The sequence below is a fragment of the Spermophilus citellus genome (assembly GCF_964194105.1).
Source record: "Spermophilus citellus genome assembly, chromosome: 1".
In the NCBI taxonomy this organism is placed as follows: domain Eukaryota; kingdom Metazoa; phylum Chordata; class Mammalia; order Rodentia; family Sciuridae; genus Spermophilus; species Spermophilus citellus.
Window position 1 is genome coordinate 121,979,713 of NC_138182.1, and position 22,572 is coordinate 122,002,284.

The 22,572-nt window shown below is 49.7% G+C and overlaps 1 protein-coding gene across 1 annotated transcript; it reads right to left on the reverse strand.

Annotated features, from left to right (window-relative positions):
• Positions 1-7,931: 7,931 nt before the first annotated feature.
• Positions 7,932-19,086, reverse strand: BNIP1 (BCL2 interacting protein 1). The gene is made up of 6 exons (XM_081284270.1): positions 18,930-19,086; positions 17,179-17,271; positions 13,972-14,063; positions 11,579-11,680; positions 10,716-10,834; positions 7,932-8,514 (listed from the first exon to the last, which is right to left on the reverse strand). Exons 1-6 carry the CDS (start codon positions 19,011-19,013, stop codon positions 8,318-8,320), a joined length of 687 nt encoding a protein of 228 aa, XP_081140396.1. The 5' UTR covers positions 19,014-19,086; the 3' UTR covers positions 7,932-8,317.
• Positions 19,087-22,572: the final 3,486 nt, after the last annotated feature.

The window sequence follows — 22,572 nt, forward strand, 5'->3', positions numbered from 1 at the left end:
CCCCCTTCTCCCACTGACTCCGAAGACCTTGGAGCAGCAGCACAGGGTCGGTCCTTGTCCCTAGGGTGAACCAGGTTATCCAGGCTATTCAGGGTGGATTGTGTCCCCTGTAATGACGCAGCCAAGTCCTGCCCAAGTACGTCAGAATGTGACCTTAAGGTAGGATGTGGTCATCAGGTGAGCCCTAATCCAGCAGGACTGATATCCTTACAGTAAAGGTCACAGAGCCTGGGCATAGAGGGGAGTTGGGGGCAGGGTCACAGGAGAAGATGACGTGGGGGTGGAGGCTGGGGCTGGGTGGGTGGCAGCAAGCCAGGCCACGGGCAGCGATGGCCAGCAGGCCCCGGAAGCGGGAAGAGGCTGGGAGGGTTCTCCACGGAGGCCCAGGGGCGTGGCCCTCGCACACCTTGACTGCAGCCCTGGGGCCTCGGGTACCAGGAGGTGGCAGATTCCCACCTTAAGCCACCTGGTTTATGGTACTTGGTTACAATGACCCAGGAAGCTGACAAATGTGCTCAAAGGGTGATGTCAAGTGTCTTGCCATAAAAAAAATAATTAATTAATAAAAAATGCAGCAAACGTGGACGGGATCACTTGGTATCAGGTCAGCAAATTCTCCTGAGCACCAGCCCTGTGGGAAACCAACCTGCGGCCTTCATTCAGGGCCAAGCACTGAGGGGGCAACTGTCGTGTGCCAGCTCTGTGCTGGGTGCGGGCACACCTGGAGGTGGGCAGGAGGGAGGCCCGGCCAGAGGTGGCAGGACTGGAGCACTGAGTGGTCCTGCAGAAGCTCCTGTGGGAGAGGGGGTGCCCTCCCTGGAGGCCTCTGGGGCACCTTCCCCTATCAGCCCAGTGGAGCCCATTGACAGCCTGGTCCCCGAGACGGGCACCTGGTTCCCGAGAAGGCCTTCTGCTTCAGAATCTCCAGTCCCTTCCAATCGCCAAGTCTCCAGCGGCAAAAACTCCAGCACTTTTGTGTGTGTGTGTGTGTGTGTGTGTGTGTGTGGTCCTGGGGATTGAACCCCGGGCCTTGTGCATGCAAGACAAGCACTTTTCCAACTGAGCTACATCCCCAACCCCAAACCCTGGCATTCTAATGTTCTGTAGCCAATGATTCCGACAATGCACCGTGTGGATGGCTCCTTCCTACTCCACAAGGTCTGTCGCAGCCTCCGCTGGGAGACTGGAAGGGTGTGGGCTCGGGTTATCCGGAGGCCTCTTCACTCCTCTGGTGCCAGAGTGGGACGACTCGGAGACAGGACTCGGAACTGTGAGCCAGAGTGCCTTGCGGTGGCCTCTCCACGTGGCTTGAGACAGGGTCTGCCGGGTGGCTCCCACCTCCCCAGTGCAGTGTGGCTGTGGGCGGAGTCTCTTGAGGAGGCCAGACTGTCTGCACCAGAGCCTCCTTGGCCTTGCTCATTTCTGGTGTCCAGAGACTCCGGAGCCCACCTGCCTGGATTTGAATTGAAGCCCAGATCCACCAGCTCCTGGCTGTTGCCTTGGGTAGGTTCCTTGACTTTCCTGGGCCTCAGTTGCCTCAGCTGACTGTACGTCTACTGCCTCCCTGGTGGAATTCCTGGATAAAGTGAAATATTTGCACACAGTAAGTGCTCAGATTTATTAATACGGTGTGGACCTGCAGTCCCAGCACTGGGGAGGGTGAGGCAGTTCAAGACCAACTGGGCAACACAGCAAAACCTCATCTCAAAAAATAAAAATTTTAAAAGTAGCATCATCACATACTGAACTGAAACTCTTCATCAAATATTGCACCCTCCAGTCCTCCCATCCACTATCCTGCAGCCTGTCCAGATGAAGGTGGAGGACCCCAGGAGAGTCATCTTGTGAAACCAGGAACCCCTTTCTTAGAAACTCAGCTGTGTCCGGGGCACTTTGGTTTCCACACCAGCGAGTGCTCCATGTATAACAGCTAATCGTTAATTTTATTTTGAGCACCATTGTTTCTAAGTGGTTCAAAGGAATTGTCACTTTAGGCTCCCCTGGGATCCCTGGGCCTCCTCTTGAGTACTTAACACTCTCCGGAGCACCCGTTGGGACTCAGGTCAGCCTCCAGCAGGCTGCTGGCTCTGCAGAGCAGGTGGGATCTTGTATTCTTGTCCTCAGGACTCAGCACAGAGTGTGGCCCAATGACACAGCAGTACCTTAGTGGAAAGGGGAGGGAAGGGGAGGTCACGGGGCAGCCAGGAGCTTACAGTTTAACGCACGCACTCCGGTCCTCCCAACCACTGTCCTGCAGCCTGTCCAAATGAAGGTAGAGGACCCCTGAGAGCTGTTTTGTGCAAACCAGGAAACCCTTTCTTAGAAACTCAGCTGGTCTGCCGAGCCCAGCCCAGAACGCTCGGCTTTAAACCAGTCAGTGCCATCCTCATTCCACATCTGCTTCCCTGTGGAATAATTTGATCTGGGAGCACTCTTTGCCAGAGAACAAGATGGCAAGAGGAGAAGGGAAACAAAGATTCAAGTTTAAAAGTGAAGATCACTTCACATGGAGCTACTTCCACGCCTGCCCTTTCCCCCGGTTGGAAGGCCGGCTGTCTGCCACCGCTTGCCCACTCTGCCGAGTGCCATTTGAGGAATCCCTCCCTCCCTGGATCCTGACTCCTTGCCAACCCCTGCTAGACACTGTTCTCTTAAAGTTAAGTCCAAAGTGAGGTTGCTTGGCTTCTGTTTGATGTAGAATGTGTCACCTGTGGGGGCCACTCTGAGAGGCACCATGTGAGCTCTTGGGGAAGAGGTGCAACTTAGAATCCCCCAGCACGACTAGGGTCAGAGCTGCCCAGCTGTCCCTGTGATGTAGATGAGCAACCCATATCAGAGAGGGCAATCCTGTGCCCAGGGACATATGGCCAGCAAGAGTGCAATTAGAACCCAGGCCTCTCTGCCACCAAAGGCCACGCTTTTAAAGGCACTGTGACCCATTGAGGTGCAGTTGACCAACACCGTGCTGGAGGCCGTGGGCCTGGGGCCTCTGGTGTGGAGCCTGGGCTGCTGGGTCTGAAGGGACACTGGGGGGGGGGGTGATAACACCAACCCTCCCCTCGCTCCCAGGCTGTAGCCCTTCGTTCCTGACAACACCACTGAGACTGCCTCCTGCTATCTCTTAGATTAGCCCACAGCTATTTTTATTCTGTCCTTGCTTAGGGGAGAAACGCAGCATGGGCCAACCCTGGCCAGGGCCCCAGGAAGACCACCGTGAGCCGGGGAGAAAACTACTTGTTTTACTTCCTTTTTTTTAATATATAAATTTTTGTTGTAGATGGACACCATCTCTCTATTTGTTTGTTTATTTATTTATACATGGTGCTGAGGATGGAACCCTGCGCCTCACACGTGCCAGGCAAGCGCTCCACCACTGAGCCACAGCCTTAAAGAAACAAATTTTTTTTTTAAATTACCTTTGTCCCCTGAGACGTATCCACACGTCTATCCGCACGTCGAGTCCCCTGTGGAAGCGCCTCCCACAGGGAGTCCTGGCCGCCTACACAGAGAACACGGTGCACCAAAGCCTGCCCTGAGCGCCACCATGAGTGCCACTTGCAGTGACGTCTTGTCCCCTGGTTCCATGGGAGGGAGGCTTGGGGAAGGGAAAGGAGCGGTAATGGAGGGAAATATGGCTTCCCTCCCGCCTTTAGGTTCTTTGGATAATGAATTAAATATACGGAAGACAGATGAACGGGGAGAAGCCACGTTTGAGGAGGGGAGCCGCAAAAAACACAAGGTGAGGGAGGGCCGGTGACTGAAGCTTGTCCAGCCTCCTGAGCTCCAGGAAGGACCACGGCCATGGGCCCCGGGGAGGGGCGGGTTATGGGGGGCCAGGGGAGTGTGAGTGACAGCTCTCTCTTCCCCCTGCAGATGCGTGCTACTGTGGGTTGGCCCTGTGCACCAAAGTGCTGTCTAGAGGACAGCTCTGCAGGTGTACTTTGGGACAGCATATTCTGGTCTCGCAGTCACATTTTGGGATGGTGTTCGCTGAGCCCCACAGGACCCCTGAGGACAGTGTGGTTGGCCAGCCTCAGGGAGGCCAGGAGGTCTGCCGAGCCCAGGACAGGGGAATGGAGACAGTTTGGGTCCACAGCTCTGCCGGGAAGTCCGTGGCACGGCTGTGGCTTGGGAACCACTGGAGGTCCTCCCACAGTACAAGGGCTTGCTGTGGGGCCGCGGCCACCTTGTCTTTGAGAGAGGTTCAGGACAGGGGGAGAGAACCCGAGCTAAGTCTGCACTTAAGGTTAAAAAGATGAACCAAAATTGAGAGTGTCCAAGAAGAGGAAAACCCAGAGAGCCTGGTACCCGGGACAGGGAAGTTTCTGGGGGAACCAGTGTCCACGTGATCATTGCCTCTGGGAGGGATTCGGTGTAGAGTCTTCAGGACAGGGAGACCTTGCGCTCTGCTCCGGCCACACTGGATTCCCTGCAGTTCCCGTAGGTGCCTGGCCTCCGCTCCCCCTGCTCTCAGCAGGACCCTCCCCCAGCTCACCCCCTGACCATGCAGAAGGTGGCTATAAGGTTTAACTGTGGCACGTCACATAACATTGGCCATCCAGACCATCCTTCAGCACATAGGTCAGTAGTTCTGAGTTCGTCGTCCAACACATCTCCAGAGACCAGACGCCGTGGAATAGCAAGCCCACGCGGCTCTCCCTGGCTGTGACTGCCTGCCTCAGACTCCTCAGGTAAGAGGAGCTGCCCAGCCTTGTCTATTTGTGACATTGAGCTTTGCCACTGCCCTCAGGTCCAATCAGATCCCGTTTTAAATCCTTTTAAAAGCCCTCCCATAAACAAGACAGTTTTGATGATTTTTGTGGCAAAATACACATAAAATTTGCCATTAGTGATGCTTCGTGCATGGGTGCCTCCAGAACATTGTCATGAGCCCCCAAAGAAAATCCCACACTCCTTAAGCAGTCACTGCAGTTTCCTCCTTGCCTGGCCCCAGCCCTGGCCCTGGCCACCACCACAGCTGTCCACATGGGTACTTCATATAAATGGAATCACATGACCTGTGGCCTTTCATAGCTGGCTTCTTAAACGACCAGCAGCGTTTTCAAAGCTTGGTGCGCAGTGGTGGCTCAGCCTCCTTCCCTAGCTGAGCGGCATCCATTGTGCACATACACCATTCTGTTCACCCACTTGCCAAAGGACCTCTGGATCCTGGGGGGAGTGCTGCTGCCAACATGTGTATATGAGTTTTTCTTTGAATGCATTTAAAATGATTTAGACCATAGATCTAAAATTTGTGACATTTTATTAAATAATTTTTCTTGTTTTTTAAAAAGCCACCCTGGACTGCTCTTCTTCCTGCTTATTGCACACCTGCCCATTCCCATGTCCCACATAGCCATGAGCCTGTTCCCCTTCCCCAAAGGCACTATTGTCCACTGTGTCCAAAGGGACCAGTTCCAGGACCCCTGAGGACACCAAACCCCACAGAGCTCAAGTTCCTCATATAAAATGGCACAGGATCTGCACAGAACCCATGCACAACCTCCTGTGCATTTTATTTTAAAAAAATATTTTTTAGTTGCCAATAGATTTTTCACTTTATTTATATGCAGTGCTGAGGATCGAACCCAGGGCCTCTCACACACACGCCAGGCGAGTGCTCTACCACTGAGCCCCAGCCCCTCCTGTGCACTTTGAATCCCCTCTAGGTGACCTGCAATGCCTAAGACATGTGAATGTCTGTGAATAGCTATGCTAATTGGGGGTAATGACAGGGAATGAAGTCACACACATTTTCAACCCAAGAATGGTTGAATCCAAGGGATGCAGAGAGCCAGCTGCATTTTCCAACCCAGACTTCGTGTATGAATTACCTGCTTACCCTCCCCCACAAATCATCAGCTCCACGACAAAGGGACTCTTGTGTTCACTGTGTCCCTAACACAAATGCCTGGCAAATAGTGGGTGCTCAGAAACACTTCTTGAATGAAAACCGTCTTGAGGGCTGCTGTGTTTTAATTCCTTGACTGTAGGCTCATCGAAATGTAGCACATGAACTCACCTTATTGCTTAAGAGTGAAAACTAAAGCCACTCATGAAATATACTCCAAAACCAAAAGATGGGTAAGCTTCACACATTGATTAAGAAAAAAAAAACTGGAAAGAAAAAGAAAAAAAAAAATCCACAAGAGTTTTTCAAATGGCCTAAGGAGCCCTTCATACCTACCTCAAGACAGAGCGAATGTGGACACTGCCCTCTCATGGCTGATAGCAGGAGGGCCGATTCCTGCAGGCCAGTCTGGCAGGGTTGTAGGACAGGACGTTTCAAAATGGGTCAAGTTTGATGCTATATTCAGGCGGCAGGTCAGAGGGAGAATTTCAGGAAGTATGGAGCCACACATCTCCATACTGTGAGGAGGCTGTTCCAATTAGCAGGAAGTAGTGAAGAGAAATGTTGAGACAAGAAAATCCCGACTTGAGGGCGCCCATCTGCTGCACGTACAGCTGGAATCTGAGTGGGAACTTCCCATCTGTGCTTTATTCTCAGCTTTAATTTGACCCAAAATAAGACACATGTGTGTATAATTTGTGCTGAATGTCTTTTGGGGCCAAGAACTGTTTAAAGATGATCTATGTAAAGTATGTTTCCATCGCAGTGGCCCACACAACAGCTCTCCATCCCAGGCTGGCTCTGAAACCCCTGGTGGGTGCTGCAGTGCGGCCAGCACAGACCCTGTGCACTGCGATCCCCAGCAGTGCATCGCCAGCTGACCAGGCCGCCGAAGGGCTAACGGGAGGCAAAAGGCACAGTGTGGACGTGTTGGACAAAGGGACAACTCACATCCTGGGAAGGAGGAAGTAGAATGGCCTGAGAGCTCACTGTGCTGCTCAGAAGAGCATACAATTAAAGCTTGCAAACTCTTCATTTCCAGAACTTTCCATTTAACATTTTCAGATCATGGTTGACCATAGGTAACTGGGACCACAGAACCATCGAAACACAATGTACTACTCAGGACCTACTGTGAAGCTAGCACGAGAACTGCAGGTAATCCAGCGTGGTCCTTGGTACTGCTCCCCACACCGCCCCAGCCCTCAACACCCTCCACTCCCACAGGTCTAAAGACCGGCCTCTGCCTGGCTAGCTCTTCTGGAAGCCAGGGGCTTCTGCTGCAGGACATTTCAGGGCCCAGAGCCCCGGGGATGGCAGCATTCAGGAAGCCCAGCCAGGGGCTGCATCTACTTCTTCACACTGTCCTCTGATTCTCAAATTTGACTATGAACTTTAAACCAACGGTCACCCCCACTCTACAAATGGGTAACCCACTCTGGGTCGTGTATTAGCACCAATCGTAGAGCCCCAGACTCCAAGCCCAGTGCTTCAACCAAGTCCAAAATCCATGTTCTTTCCACTGACTCTTCTTCCTCCACATCACCTCTTCCAGGTCCTCTGGGGCAGTGGGGAGGGGGACTTCAAGTGTGAGGTCAAGCAGGCCTACATCTCAAGAAGACACTGACAGCTCCAGGACTGGCCAGGCCCAGGCCCTGCCCCTGGCCTTGGCAGAACTCGGGTCCAAGTGGGCCTCAGCTTTCCTTGGCTTCCCTCTCCTTGCTTCCACTTGGTCTGGACCTCAGAAAGGGGTCAGCTGGCCCCACAGTCACTGCCCAGCGCTGGACTCGCCAGGCTGCTGTGGTCAGAAAGCCTCTCCCTCTGCACTGTCAGACATTGGCCTGAGTCACCTCGCTGGAGCAGTCGGCAGGCCCCTCCCGACAGACACTCTGCTGCTTGAGGGAGGAGCATGCTGGCCTCCCAACCTCGGTAACCACCAGCAGCATCTGGGACATGGTGCTGCGGCTGCCTAACAAGGCTTTACTGAACAAATGGACAGACTGTTTAAATTCATGTCTGAGAAACCAGAACAAGAGGCACATGGATCCCAGAGCGAATCCTGAGAAACAGACACACTGCATCCACTGAATACAGGCCGGTTTATTCAAGGAATGACCAGGAGTTTGTGTCACCCTTCTTCCACCTCTTCTCTCGTCCCCCTACCAGACTGGGCACTAAGCTTCCAGGGGGGCAGGGCATCTGGAGCTGGTGCCCCTGTGGCAGCCACCCACAGTGCTCAACTGCCCAGTGCCCTTGGATTCCCTGTGTCACACAAGCAGCCCGTTGCTCTGCCTGCCCTTTACACACCAGTCACCTCAGAAAAGCTGGGGGCCGAGTCTCCTCCCTGACCCGCTGAGCAACCGGAGCCGATGGGGACTGGCTCAGTTTGGCAGCCTGGCCGGAGCTCGGGCTGGATGGCTCCTGAGACAGTGGCCTGAGGAGAACCAAGCTGGCCGCTCCCGGAAGTTAGAGAAATGGAAAGAGGCGCTTCTTCACGATGTAGAGGACTGTGGCCAGAAAGAGGGCCAGCGCCAGGAAGATGAGCAGCTTGTCGGTCAGCTCACGGCGGTTGTATTTCGTGATGAGCTTCCGGCCCAGCTGGATGGTCCCGGACATGGATTTGAATTCCTCGTTTGCATCCAGGATGGTCCGCGAAGAATTGACTGAAAGAGAAGAGGGAGGGCCTGACTCAGAGACCCTTTGCACGTGTGGCCAGGAGCTTGCTGCCGCTGGCTGTCAAGAAGGCACACTGCGTTGGGAGCAGAGAACGGCCTGGACAGGGAGGCTCCTCCCAAAGCCCAGTCAGCTGATGGGGTTGGCTCAGGAGTATGGAAGAGGGACACTAGCAAGGAGAAGGGAGGCAGGTGGGCCACCCAGGCACCAAACTCAGCTCTCCAAAGTAGACAGGCTCTACCAAGACCCACCAGCCACCAAACCAACTGGGTGATCATGGACAGGTGCCATGAGGCTAGGTCAGCTCATGGGCTGGGGGCACCGGTACCTTCCACCTGTGAGCTGTGGCTCCCCCAGGACACCTGAGGTCAGATGCGCTCTTTGCAATCCACACAAAGGCAAGGACGGCCTGGGCCCTGGCAAGAGTCATCCCATGTACCAGCCCTTCAATCCTGGACACTGGCTGCAGCTTTAAAGATGTAACTAACACCTATGCTCCACCTGGGTGACTCCCAAGAGGTCTGTGTCCTTTAAGGGCTCACTGTGCCAAGTCAGGAGTCCTTCTGAGTGCAGACTGTGGGCCTGACACTCAGAGAAGAAGGTCTGCCTGGCCAGCTTCACCTACAAAGCCCAGTAAGGTGTCCTCAGAATATCCACTGAACAAGCGTCGCACGTGAAGGCAGGAGCTAAAGGTGACAGCCACTCCGCTTGCGCAGGAAGGGGCATTGGGGATGTTCATTTGCTTGTGTTCACAGCCTGGAGGACCCCGGATGTAAAAGAAAATGGAAGCCCAGGTGGGCTCTGGAGAGGGAACCGGAGGGATGAAGGTCAGGGGTCTCTGACCTCTCGGGACAGTGGTCTGTTGTATTTTCTTTTTGTTCTACTCGGTTGGGCACCTTTTGCACTGATAATACAGCAGCTGTGACACACTCATGACTCCTGACCATGTAAGATATGGCGAATGCAAACTGAGAGATCTGGAGGTATAAAATACACACGTGGTCTCAAGACAGCAGGAGGGCACAGCGTACAACACAGGCCTCCGACACCTCCTCAGGCTCCACACCCCTGGATTCCACCAACCTCAGGATGGATGTGTGGAAAAAAAATGTATCCATAATAAACATGTAGAAATTTTTTTCTTGTCCTATTCCCCTGAAGGACACAGCGTGCCGACTATTACACAGCATTCCCACTGTGTTAGGTATTGTAAATCATCCAGAGGTACCTTAAGGTCCACAGGAGCATGTGAGTAGGTTGTATGCAAATACTGTGCCATTTTACATGAGGGACTTGAGCACCCTCAGATCCTGACATCTGTGTGGTTCTTGAACCAATCCCTCAGGGACACTGAGCTGTGACTATTTCAATAATTTTACTACTAACTGCCTAATGAAATGGGAATATTTTACATATAATGGCTTAAATGAAATAAATCATTCAAATTAACTTCACATTTCTTTTTACTGTTTATAACGTATCTACCAGAAAATTCAAAGTCACATGCGTGGCTCCCATTATGTTTCTACCAGGCAGCACATGGACAGCATCTTTCCTTTAACCATGTTATGTATTTTACCTTTTCACAAAATTAAGCTAATAAATGAATCATCGGAGGAAACAGAGCATTTTGAAAATGACAGATAGACCGGCTGGAGCCAGGGGGCGGTCAGGGCTGCACTCTACCATGCTCTCTACTTCTGCCTACTGTGACTCTTCCAAGTTCAGCAGCCTCTGACTGGTCCTGGGAAAAGGAGCTCGCGGTAAATAATGCTCAGGAGTACAGCCGTAGCAGTCTGGGCATCTCGACAGCAGTCGTGATTCCCAACCTGCCTGGTCACACAGGACCCCAGAGCACTCACTGAAAACCAGACGCCAGGCCTCCTGCCCCCGGCTGCTGGCACACAGTCCCCAGGGGAGGGCCGGAATCCCTGAGGCCCTGGGAATGCTCTACTGGAAACGCTGCTGGGGCTGTCTGTGGCACACCTGCAGGCACAGACAGGAGAGGCAGGAGCAGTGTGCCCTACTCTGGACAGGGCCAAGATGTCACCTCACCTCACGAGCAAGATGCCACATAAGCCAGGAAGCTTCAGGTGGGCAGAGGCGAAGGAGCCCTGGGCAAAAGTGGGGGGGGGCAGCCGCCCTGGAGCTGGCAACCCTGGGAGAAGACTCCCGCCCAGGCTGGGCTCACCTAGAGTCTGCATGGCCTCCTCGCTCTGCTGCACCTGCTGCGACATCACCCTGCTGATGCCCATGAGGCTCTCCGTGATGGCACTCGACGTCTGCGCAAGGCTCTCTTTGGTGGTTTTCCTAAAAGCCCAGAGGAGGGGAAGGAATGTCAACTAAAATGCCCTCAAGAAAGCCCCATGTTCAAACGAGGGCCCCAATTCTTCGTCTATCACATTAGTGGGCATTTTAAATGACTGGTCAGTGCCAGAAAGGGTGTGTGTAGAGACGGGGCTTGTGCAGACTGTGACAGCGCGACAGGGACGGAATCAGTGACGCCGTCTGCAGAGCACGTTAGACACGTTCATCCTTGACGCGGCAATCTCATGCCTGGGATGCCTCCCAAGGAACCACCCAAAACGTGGATAAAGCCTTTCATTCTAAGGTGTGCCGCTCACCGCACCGAAAAACCAGACTCGGGGACACATGCAAGCAGGAGCTGGCTAAACGATGGCATTCTGGACACTTTAAAGTGATGTTTTGTGCATTGTTTAAAAAAAGAACTGAGTCTTTGTGCCATAGTTCAAAATGCAGAAGTGTAGGATGCTAAATTTATATATAGTACAATTTTGACTTTGTAAAAGATATGAAAGGAAAAGTAACAGGGGAGGCAATATGCCAAATGTTTATGGGCAATGAGATCACAGCTATGCTCATTCTGTAAGTGGCATTTTTCTTTATTTTACTCATTTACTACCAATAAGCATACACTTCTTTCATACTTTAAAAATATAATAATATTAAGCACGAATGTTGTCCCACAGAGGGTTGGACAGCAGGCCAACTGTTACCTGTTATCTGAGCCCAGAAAGGCAAAAGGCAGGTTACCTTTGCCTTAGCGGGTCTCCTCCCTGGAGAAGCTCTGCCTTCTCTAGGTTGTCAATTGCAATTTTGCAGGTGAGGTTGGCTTTCCTCCAGGAGGTCTGGTTGCTGAAAGAAGAAGGGTCCCATCTGAGTTTCCATCAACTCCCCCGACTATCAGCCAGCTGTCACAGCAGTCCGTCCTTCCAAGCGTAGCCTGTGGCGCCCATCCCTGCCCCTCAGTTGCCCTGGCAACTGATGTAGCTCAGGTCCTAACAGCTCTCCTCTGGACCCCAGAAGCTGTCTCCAGGATGTCCTATCATTGCCACTCTCCCTGCAGGCACAGTTTATAGCCCCATGACACCTCCAGACTGCAGGGTGGCATCCAACCCCTCAGCTGGGCACAAAAAGCCCCATTCTGTCAAGTGACCTCTAAGGCATTAGAGGTCTGCTGTGTGTGTCTTGGTGCGGCCATTCCTCAAGAGCCCCAACCCACTAGGCCCCTTCCCATCACTGGAAGAACACTTAGCTGCTCAGTGAATGTGTGTTGTTATAGAAGGAAAAAGACCAAATGCACCACCTTTGTCAGTATTTCTCCAAAATCTGCAGTTCTTTACAGACCACTCAAGAGCAGTGCAAATACACCGTATCGGCAGGGGCCTTATTGACATGATTTATTTACATTCTTTATCTAATCTACTTTGTGGGTTACAACTCCAATTTGGTGAACAGCTCCCTGAGATATAGCAATACAGCTGACAGACCATAAAAAAGCTAACTGTGGGGCTGGGATACAGCTCAGTGGCAGAGCACTTGCCTAGCATGCTCAAGGCCCTGGGTTCAATCCCCAGCACTGCAAAAAACATAAAAAAATAAAAGTTAACTGTACCCCTCTGGGGATGAAACCCATGCTCCCATGCACCAGCTCACAGCAACTGCACTAATCCCTGGAAATATTCAAAACCAAAGCAGAGCACATGAACTCAGGTGGTTTCTAATAACACCTAAACGCCAAAGGTCTCCCAAGGGCTCTCTGATGCTGTGCAGCACCTGCCATGCCACTTCACACTTGCCATCTTAAAAGAATCAACTGTATCTTCAAAGAATTTGCAAGAGAGTTCTGCAAGGCCCGGTGTGCAGCAACCAGGGGGCACAGTGCCTGCCCTTCCGGGGCTCACAACATACCGGGTGAGGACAGGTGAACAGATACTCACTGCACAGTGTGACAAGTGTGGCTATCCAAGCCTGCTCAAGTACTGTCCCCACCACAGAAGCCACCAATACGTACTCAGGCACTGCTTTCTCGCCTCCACGTCTACGCCAGCCAGCTCCACATCGTGCATGGCCATTCGCAGCTCAAGCCTGTCCTGAGCTGACCATGTCTGGAGCAGCTTGCTGAACTTGACACAAGGCTCCTCTCTATTCCAGGTTGAGATGGGAGTATACGCGGTGGAACAGGAAAGCAAAAGTATCCTAACACAAAGCAGTCACTAACACAAAAGCCCCAGACACTGATCCACCCACCCTGTCCACCAGTCAGTGCCTCCCCAAGGGCACGCAGCTTCGGCCAGCGGGGATGCTGCTGGAAGATGACTCAGAAGCAAAGCCAAGGAGGAGGGCCTTAGAGAAAACCCCCAGGAACACAGACACAGCAGGGCTTCAGGTGAGAGCGCCCCAAGACCAGGGACTGGGAAAGCTCCTGGAGCCCGCAGAATCTCTGCAGCAACCACCCTTACCCTTCGAGATGACCCCACATAAGCCAAATGTGAAAGGAAAGGTAGTGCTTCGTGTTATCAGATCACCCAGTTCGAAAAGTTATTCCCCTCTCAATTCAAATCAAGAAATAGCTCAGGGCTAGGGTGCAGACGGGTAGAGTGCTTGCCTCGTTAGCATGAGGCCCTGAGTTCATCCCCAGCACCACATAAATACATAAACACACACAGGAACAAAGGTTATAATCGTTTTAAAAAGTAGCACATAGCTGTGGTTTTATAGACAGGATTGGCACAAAGCTGGATTAAAATTCCATTTTGTTGGACATAACAGAAGCTCATTTACATCTTTAGTGTGACATTTTTTTAGATAACGTTATCTAAAATTTTGTTCCCTCAAGTAGGTTCACTTCCACTGGAGTTTTCCTAGTACCAATTACTCTTAGATAAAATTGACCCTGTATTATAAAACTAATCATGGGTTTTGTTTTGTTTCGAAAATATAAAATACAGTATGATGTTAAATGTGCTCCTATGTGTGAACTATGCACAGCTCCCCTGCCCCCTCCACTGCAGAATCACTGCTGGAGAGCACCCTCAGCCCTGTGAAAACCACTCAATGAGCCTGGGTTTATTAGGCAAATACTCCCCTAAGCTTCATGGGAGCAAGGGACCCAGAGGCGCTGGCGTGAGGCCAGGCCCTGCTACCTGAGCATCTGCTTTTTGTGATTCTCCACTTCCTGCAGTAGAAGCTGCTTCTCCGACTCTTTGTCTTGCTCCTTAGCTGACTGCTCAAGTTCCTTCAAGGAGAAAACAGCTCTGTGTTAGACAGTTTTGAAAGCCGATATGAAAACAGAAGAGCACTTCTATTTCTAGCAAAGGTGCATAAGAGCACTTGAAGCCCCCCCTTAAAACAGAACATCCAGGAAGGATAGATAACGTATATCCTTTTAAGTTTACAGTCCAGTCTGCAAGAAGTAAGGAAAATCCCCAGGGCCCAAAAGTGAGTAGTAATCTCAAGCCAGAGTGCTCAGCCCGCAAGGATGTGGGAGCTGCTACCCTATGACCAGGGTATGCCTGACATGAAAAGCCACTGACCCCACACTTAGCCATCATGAGAAGATCAAATGGCCACGTTTCCAAATGCTCTCTCTCGGCTACTGTCCCTAGTTCATCAGAGAATGGTTACGAAGAGTTTGAGAGTTTGAAAGCTCATGTAGGGACAGAAAAATGAAGATTCAGGCCATCTGAGGCTGAGATTTGGAACTGAAAACATCACAAATCCAGGACCCATGAAAGGCCACACCCTCAGCAAAGAGGTCTAGAAAATGTCTATCCATCAACAGAGTGAAAACAGAGACACAGTGGGGGCACTATGGGGTTCTGGATAGAGATGCAAAAACAAAAAAGCAACAAAAAGCAAGACTTCCCTGGGTATTTATAATTAGAGAAGCTGCTCTAAATTGATCTGGGGTTCAAATTTAGAGAAATTAATAGAAAGCACGCCTAGGTTTGATAATCTCAGGAGACCAGCAGAAGCAGAAAGCCTCTGGAGGGACCAGCCTGGGGCTAGGCCACAGCCTCACAGTAAGGTCTGCAGAAGATGAGGCTCATGGCCCGGAAACCAACACCAGCACACTCCAGCCTGCGTAGGAGCTGCAGACTTGAACAGCAAACAGCCTATCTCTGACCCCTGTGGAGTCAGCACACAGTAATTAAAGCTGTCCCTGCACCTCAAGTCTCAAGTCACACTTTTTTGTTTACAAATTGAAACAAGTTCCAGTTTCAATCCAGCTATTCATCTAAAACCTTTCTGTTAGCTTATTTGTATCTAATTTATTTATTTACATGCTTATTTGCATGCGCTAATTTGGAACAAGTTATGTATCCACCATTTCAATAGCTCAGAAATTACTTCCAATTTATTTCCCCAAATACCAGCTAATGCAGAGAAAATTGTGAATTGGAAAATTTTTGCAAATGTCATCAGATGTTTGCATAACTGTTTGTTTAAAATTCCCTAGTAGGATGAAAACCAAAGGCAGAACTGTTGTTCGCTACCTTTATCCCTCATGCCTGGTATGTAGTAGGCACTGAATTACTGAATGGAAGAATGGAGGCACAGGGAGAGGAGACATGGAGGACAGGAGGGAGCAATGTATGATTTCCTCATGAAAAGCTGCCTGGAGTTCTGTCACAGAGAACCAGCATCAGTTCTGGAGAAAAGCAAGGGGGTAGAGTAATTCTCAAATTCCAGGTTGAGAAATAAGACATTTACAGTCAATACTGACTACCTGTAGAACAGTGTATTTTGAGAATATATGGCCATTTCTCTTCTAGTATCACAATTTTGTTGCAAATGCACAAAAAAGACAATCACATAAGAGCTACAAACATCAAACAAACAGAAATCTCTTATATAATTCCAGGCATGAAGAGAACATGTACATACGCAGGAATGCAGATTAGAATTGCGGTGGGGTTATTCATTCACTGGGTATGAGCCTGTCACCTTGACAGATGCAGACATACCTGTGCTGAGGAGCTAATGGGGACAAGGAGCACAGTAAATATGTAAATATATTAGTGAGGCAATTTACATAAATTAGTGAAGAAAATAAACATCAGGTAAGCATGTAAATACTTAAGCAGAACAAGGAAATACTTGTATTGAAGGTAGAGGGTGTAAGGGATTACCTGAAGAAAGCCTTTTAGGCAATAAATTAGCTTTTGAAAGCAAAAAAAAAAAAAAAAAGTGGAAGCAATCCAAATCAATCCTCCTTGATAGAGAAGAGGCCAAAACAAATCACAGCTATACAAAAAGACCAAGGAAGCTCTTTAATTCCTGGTATAAAAAGTCCTCCAATACATACTGTAAGATTACAAAAGTGATGTTATAATTAGGCCAACTTTTAAATGAGAAATGGAAAATAAATAAGAAATTACATTTGTCTTTTTAAATATCTGAGTAGAGAAATTCTGGAAAGATACATAAGTAAAAAATGAAAAATGGGTACCTGTGTGAGGGGTGGGAGACAGAAACAAATAAGGGGTATAACTGAGCAACTTATTTATGATCATACGCACACAAACATAAACCATGAAAGTAACAATCTTTCAAAAATTAAGATGATTGTAAGTGCCAGAGATAGAGAGACAAAGAGATGAGCTAGGTAGAGTGACTGCTAAAATTCTAAAGTTAACTCTACGGGAAAAACTGCGTATTTTCAGAATTGAACTAAAGACCCCCAGGAAGGCCACACGTAGGACACAACATCCTGTTGCCCTGTGACCCAACAGGCCAGTGTTTCTGCAGCTTTGGAACAGACTATCTTCATCTGCTGAACACCAACAAAGCTGCTGGCTGGCTTCCGGGTGACATCATATGCGAGGCACAAGTCTTTACCACAGGGAGCAAGGCCAAATGCCTCTAGAGTCACCAGGGATGGGCAGACCCTGCCACCCCTCTCACACTTGCTGGGCAGGCAGTGGAGAGGCTCCACTGCTCCAACAGCTCCTTCTCACGCCCTGGTGTGCTTGGAGAGACACCTAGCCCATCGCTGAACGCAGGCATACTAATGTGACCCATGCCTCCATAAACAGGAAGACACATGCAAGAAAAGCAGTTGACAGACTGAGGTGGAGAATGAGTGGGCCAGAGAGAGCAGTAGACAAGAGAAAATAGTTGAAGTGACCTTAGGGTCTTCAAGTTCAAAATTTCCAGCTGGCATTCAAGTTCCTCACTGCTCCCTCGCTGGGGAGAAGTTAGCGGTCACCCTCGCTCTCCAAATGTAATGACCCATTCCAGCTAGTGTCTGAGGGACCTGGACAACTTTCAAGCAGAGACTACACAGGGGACACAGCTCTCTTTGTTGTGACCCATTCTCCACATCTCAGTTCTGCAGCCACACTCACCTGTATTCTGTGCCGTAGCTGTTGAAATTTCTCTTTCACTTTAGTATTCAGTTGGGTAAGTGCACTTAAGGGTCCAGAACAGTCTTGGATATCCTAGGAGACATGGAAGAGATGAGGGGCCTTTCTCGTGGCAACAAAATGAAATCATGTCATCTGTACAGCAAGAAAGCTGACTCAGCCCACTAAGGTTGGCCTAACTATAATTCATCCTGATCTTTGCTGTTTACCTTTGTGACACAAGCAAAACCATTATCTCTTGCATTTTCCTCATCCTTCTTTAGATTATGTTGAACCAATAATATAAGAGCAGGCTAGGGGTATAGCTCAATAGTAGGGCACTTGCCTAGCACGTGGAAGGCCCTGGATTTGATCACCAACACCACACACACACAAAAAAAATATCAAGTACATAGAATCATAACTATGCTTTGACCCAATTATTAGCCCCTTAAGTTTGACAAAGCATCACCCAGTCAGCATGAAGACTTAAAGCAGCTTGCATGTCCAACAAGAATGGGCACCCAAAAGTAATACTGTAACTTTAGATCCTTCCAACTTGAAAACCAGAATGCTTAAATTCCTGGCAAAGTATGAGAAGATTAACTTGATCTGATTTTACAAACCATCTGTTATAAGTCACAGTGTTTACAGACATGTTTAAGGGTAGATTTAGAATTTGTTTCTGAAAATAAATTCAGAATCACTGGGGCCAGGTTTCAGAGCAGGCTCTAGATCCAGATTATGTGCAAATTCTGGCTGTAAGAACTGACTGTGCAATCTTTAAAAGTTACTTAAGTTCTCTGTACCTCAATATCATCATCACAGCACCTGTCCTAAGGCCATATATCTGTGTAAGGCACTCAATGGAGCAGATGGAACACGGTCAGAGTGTAATACATCTAGTTACAACCACTCTTTCTTTCTTGTTAGCAACCACAAGAACCCAAGCCTAGAAGGAGAAGGGGGTCCAGGCAATTCAGAGAGCTTAAAAGGGTCATTTCTTTCTTTCCTGGTGCTGCGGATTAAACGGCCTTGCACATGCTGAGCACACATTCTACCACCGATCCACACGCTCAGACCCCAGTCATTCATTTGTGTTAATCCAATCCCCAGTTTCTTTTTTCCAGAATTGGCCCCGACCTTCAGGAGATTGTATATCGGAGAAGTGAAGTTCAGGAAATTCCAACGTTGGCACCAAGCCTCTTCTCTTGTCTGGGGTTCACTCAGCCTGGATCGTTCTGCGGCTGGTCTGCCTGGGGAGACCCACTGTCCTTCATTTTTAGCCACAGCTGGTCGCCACCTCTGCAATCTACCTCTACTATCGGGAGGCGCTCCTAGCAAAGGGAAGCAGCTTGTCTGGATTCTCGGTTTCTTCCTGTGCACCCGCGGAACCCATTCGGCCTCCTCCGCTCAGCGGCTCGATGCACCGCGGCCTCGACCCTCCCAAGGCTCGGCGAAGCCCAGGGGACCCTCTGCCGGCGGGGCGGAGGCGCTCGCTGGAGCCTTCCCCCGGACTTTCCGCGTCCGGGTCCGGGTCCGGGTCCGGGTTTTGCCTGGGTCCGCCTCTGGCCCTTTACTCGATTTCTCCATTCACGACCACAGCGAGGTGAGGGCGGTCTGCGCCAGGCGGCGGCTGCCACCCTCGGGGACGCCGCCGGGCGCGCGGGGGGTGGGGCGGACTCGAGGGAGCCCGGAAAAGACCGCGCTCGGCACCGCGGGAGGGCGAGGCCGGCAGGGCCCGGGAACAGTACCTGGATAAGCGCTTTCACCTCCAGGTCGAACTTGACGATCTCCTGGTTACAGATCCGGACGTGGACATCTTGGGGGGCCGCCATGTTGGAGACGCCGGCTACGGGCCGTAGCGGGGCCCACGTTCGAACGCGTTTTCGCACCGCCTTCTTTTGCTTCCCTCCCGACTCGGGGCAGCGCCCCCTAGAGACCGCCGCGAGCGGCGAGCGACAGGCGACAGGCTGACAGTCGGGAGCACTCGCCGGTCCTCTCGGTTTGGCCCTAATAAAACGGAGAGGAAAAGAAAGAATTTCAAGAATGCTTAACAGTGGTCCCTGTCCATCTTCTACCTATCGGGAATTCTAATGACTACATTTTTTTTTGCATAGAAGAAAAAAACATAAGAAAAGTATCAGTTGGGATGTGTCATTTTGTTTTTTTAAATTTCCTTGTATTTTTCATATTTTCTACTATATGAATTGTGATCAACTTTTTTTAAACGTATGCAATCTCTATCAAAGGGATGCTTCTAAATTACGGAACTAGGACGTGCTTATAGTCCTTCAGTTCCCTTTTCTTGTATAATCGGATTATATTTGGCTGGAATAGTTTTGATGGGGATAATGTCAGAGCAAACCTTCAACAAGTGGTAGCTCCTGCATTTGATCAGTTGACCTCAAGGCCCTCAGCCACCCACTTGCCCCACCCTTTCCTGGACTCCGCAGGCTCCTTTGACTCTGGCCTTGAAAGGCCAGGCTAGCCAGGAGCTTCCTGTGCTCCACTGCTGAGCCACATCCCCTGCCCCATCTACTTTTCACGTCCCCTCAGCCACCACAGATTCTGAGGACCTGAGAGCCTACAGATGTTCATCTCTCTTAATCCTCACAGCTACCCTTGAAATTGGTAATTCCCTGGAGATGGACTCAAACACACAAAACCAATATGGCCCCTGGAGGGCTGGGGTGGTTGGTACTGCACATGTGTACAAGGCCCTGGGCCCTGGGTTCCATCCTTAGCACCACCAAAAAGAAAGAAAGAAATTTCCCTATAGGTAGAATGGTACAAGCAGGGCTATGTGCTGGCCCATCTGCGTTCCTAGGGGACTCCGCGAACCTTCCCTTTAAGTGTTTGCTTCACCACATCTGATACAGAAGCAGGAGGCTGTTGTGTGGAATGAGACAATTCACAGAAATGAGACACAGATAATGTGGCAGTGCTAAGAGCTCAATGCCTGTTAGTTGCTGATGCCCTATTACTAACCAGTACTATGGGATCACATCAATGTTACAGTCACTTTATCATAAGGGCTTTACTGACATCATCTCTTAATTCTCAGAACTCTACAAGGTTAAAAGATAGGACAGAGAGGAAGAGTGACTTGCCCAGTGCAAGGATATGTCCCTTCTAAAATTCTGACCCATCCTGTCAAAATGACTCTTCATGGGGGTTATGTTGATTTACACTCCCACCAGACAAGTGGTACAAATGCTGGTCCCCCATAGCCTTTCCACAAACGTGGATTTTTTTCACGCATCAGATTAGGCCAAAAAAAAAAAAAAAAAAAAAAAAAAAGAGCCTCTATTTATTTTGCATTTCTCTTATCATAAATGATATTGAAAACTTTTCCTTTCTGTATTTGCTTTGCTCAATTTTGTATCAGGTCATTTGTCTTTCATATTAGTTTCTAGCAGCTCTTTATATAGCAATCATTAGAGATGTGTTGAGAATCTTTTATTGGGGGGGTCTCTAGAATTTCAAATTGTTTTTATTGTTCTTCTTCTTAAAGAAGATTTTGTTTTACACAGAATTTGATTGGTCTTCATTTAAGGCTCCTGGATTTGGGGTCCAAGTTGAAAAGGCCTTCCCCACACCCAGGGCTTTAAAGGATTGCCTTTAGGGATTTTATGGTTTTCTTTCTATTTTACATTTATATCTTTATCCATTTTGAAATATATTGGCTTATGGAGTGAGGTATGGAGTCACTGCACATTTTCTGGGCTGCCCAGTGGACCCAACACCACTGACTGCAGCCATCCTCTCTCTGTGGTCCTGCCACACTCACCAACTGAATGCTGGTATGTGGTGGAGTCGATTTCCAGACTTTCTATCTGCTTTACTGGCCTGGCCACTCATGGGCTTCTTAATATCTGACTAGGATAACACACCCCATTGATCCCTTTCCTCCAACGTCTTCCAGCTTGTATTTCCCTCGGGTGAACATCGTGTCTTTTAACCCTCTGCGACTAGTGTTTTACTAGGAGCAGGATGTTTTTAATGTAATTTAGAGCTGGTAGCTCTGATTGCTCCTGTTCGAGAACTTGGAATATCTTCCCGTTTGTTCAAGTTTTCTTCTGTATCCTCAGTAGTGTTTTTCTTTATCTAGTCTTTATATATTTTTTGTTTATTCCTGATAATATTTTAAGACTAAAATTTTCTATTTCATGAAAATAGAAGGAAGACCAGTAGAGCAGAGAAAGAGGACTGAGAGGGAGGGGATGGGAGGTGAGGTGCTGGGGACGGAACGGACACACTGTGTCGCTGTGTGTCAGGTACAAACATAACAGCACACCCCACAGTCACAGGTGATCATAATGCCTTAATAAAAATTTTTTAACTGAAAATAAAAGGTAGGGGCTGGGGCTGTAGCTCAGTGGTAGAGCACTTGCCTAGCATGTGTATGGCACGCGGTTCAATTCTCAGCACCACATATAAATAAATGAACAAAATAAAGGCCCATTGATAACTAAAAGTACATATAAAATTTTTTTTTTTAAAAAGTCAGCTTCCTCTTGAGGAGGTTGGAGAAACCCAGAGCCAGCACTGGTGCCCCTGTCCGCGGCTCCTCCCACCATGCTCCTGGTGAGACATCTCTGTGCCATCGATCAGTGGCCTCGGCTGCACCTCAACACAGCAGCTAGAGAAAACAGCCCCCCTTCCTCCACTCCCAACACACTTCCTTCTCACCAAGGGACCCACTCCTGTGCCCTTGAGTTGGAGGTCATCACTGAGGGACAGGGTGCACAATCTTGTGACCTGCAAACCCCGTCACCGATTGTTCCCAACTCTCTTTGCTCTGCCTCTTATCTTTATGCACTGATCCCGAGACTGGCTTTTGGTTACTACATCTGCTAGGTTTGGGCTTTCATTCCTTTTGATTTTCAGAGTCTAAGCCCATTACTTACTTCCTACACAGACATCTTTCCAATATTGCCTGTCACTTGGCCTGGTCCAACAGAGAGCAGTGTGAATCGTCCCTGAGTGACTAGGACTGGGCTGTCACGCAGCTGGACTGAGTCGTGCCTGCTCTTCTGTAAATGGACATGACCCCCACCCAGCCTCACTGGCCTTGGGAGCAGCAGCAGAGCTCCCTAGCAGGGGTTGGAGGATTTCCACCCCGCCCCTCAGGACATGGAGGACCTTCCTGTTTTCTACTTTCTAGCTGGGATGCAAGTGTACTTCCTGTTCTTTCAAATCATTCACTGCACTGTAGCTAACAAACTCGCCTCCTTCCAAATTCACCTTCAGTGGGGAGGAACTACCAAAGGACTTACCTAACTGGATGTGACCCACAGTAAATTGTTTTCTAAGGCCTGTACTGACCTGCTCACCCAATTCATGTTCCAGGACCACCAGGAGGCTCCTGTGCACAGTGGTCTTGAGAGAAAA

Excerpts from the sequence above, each read along its gene's own strand:
- BNIP1 (XM_081284270.1), bottom strand. The coding sequence starts at position 19,013 with ATGGCGGCCCCCCAAGATGTCCACGTCCGGATCTGTAACCAGGAGATC. Across the intron at positions 10,835-11,578 it reads GGAGACCCGCTAAGGCAAAG|GAAAACCACCAAAGAGAGCC; the intron begins GTAACCTGCCTT and ends CTGGGCTTTTAG. Across the intron at positions 8,515-10,715 it reads GGAGGCCATGCAGACTCTAG|TCAATTCTTCGCGGACCATC; the intron begins GTGAGCCCAGCC and ends CTTCTCTTTCAG.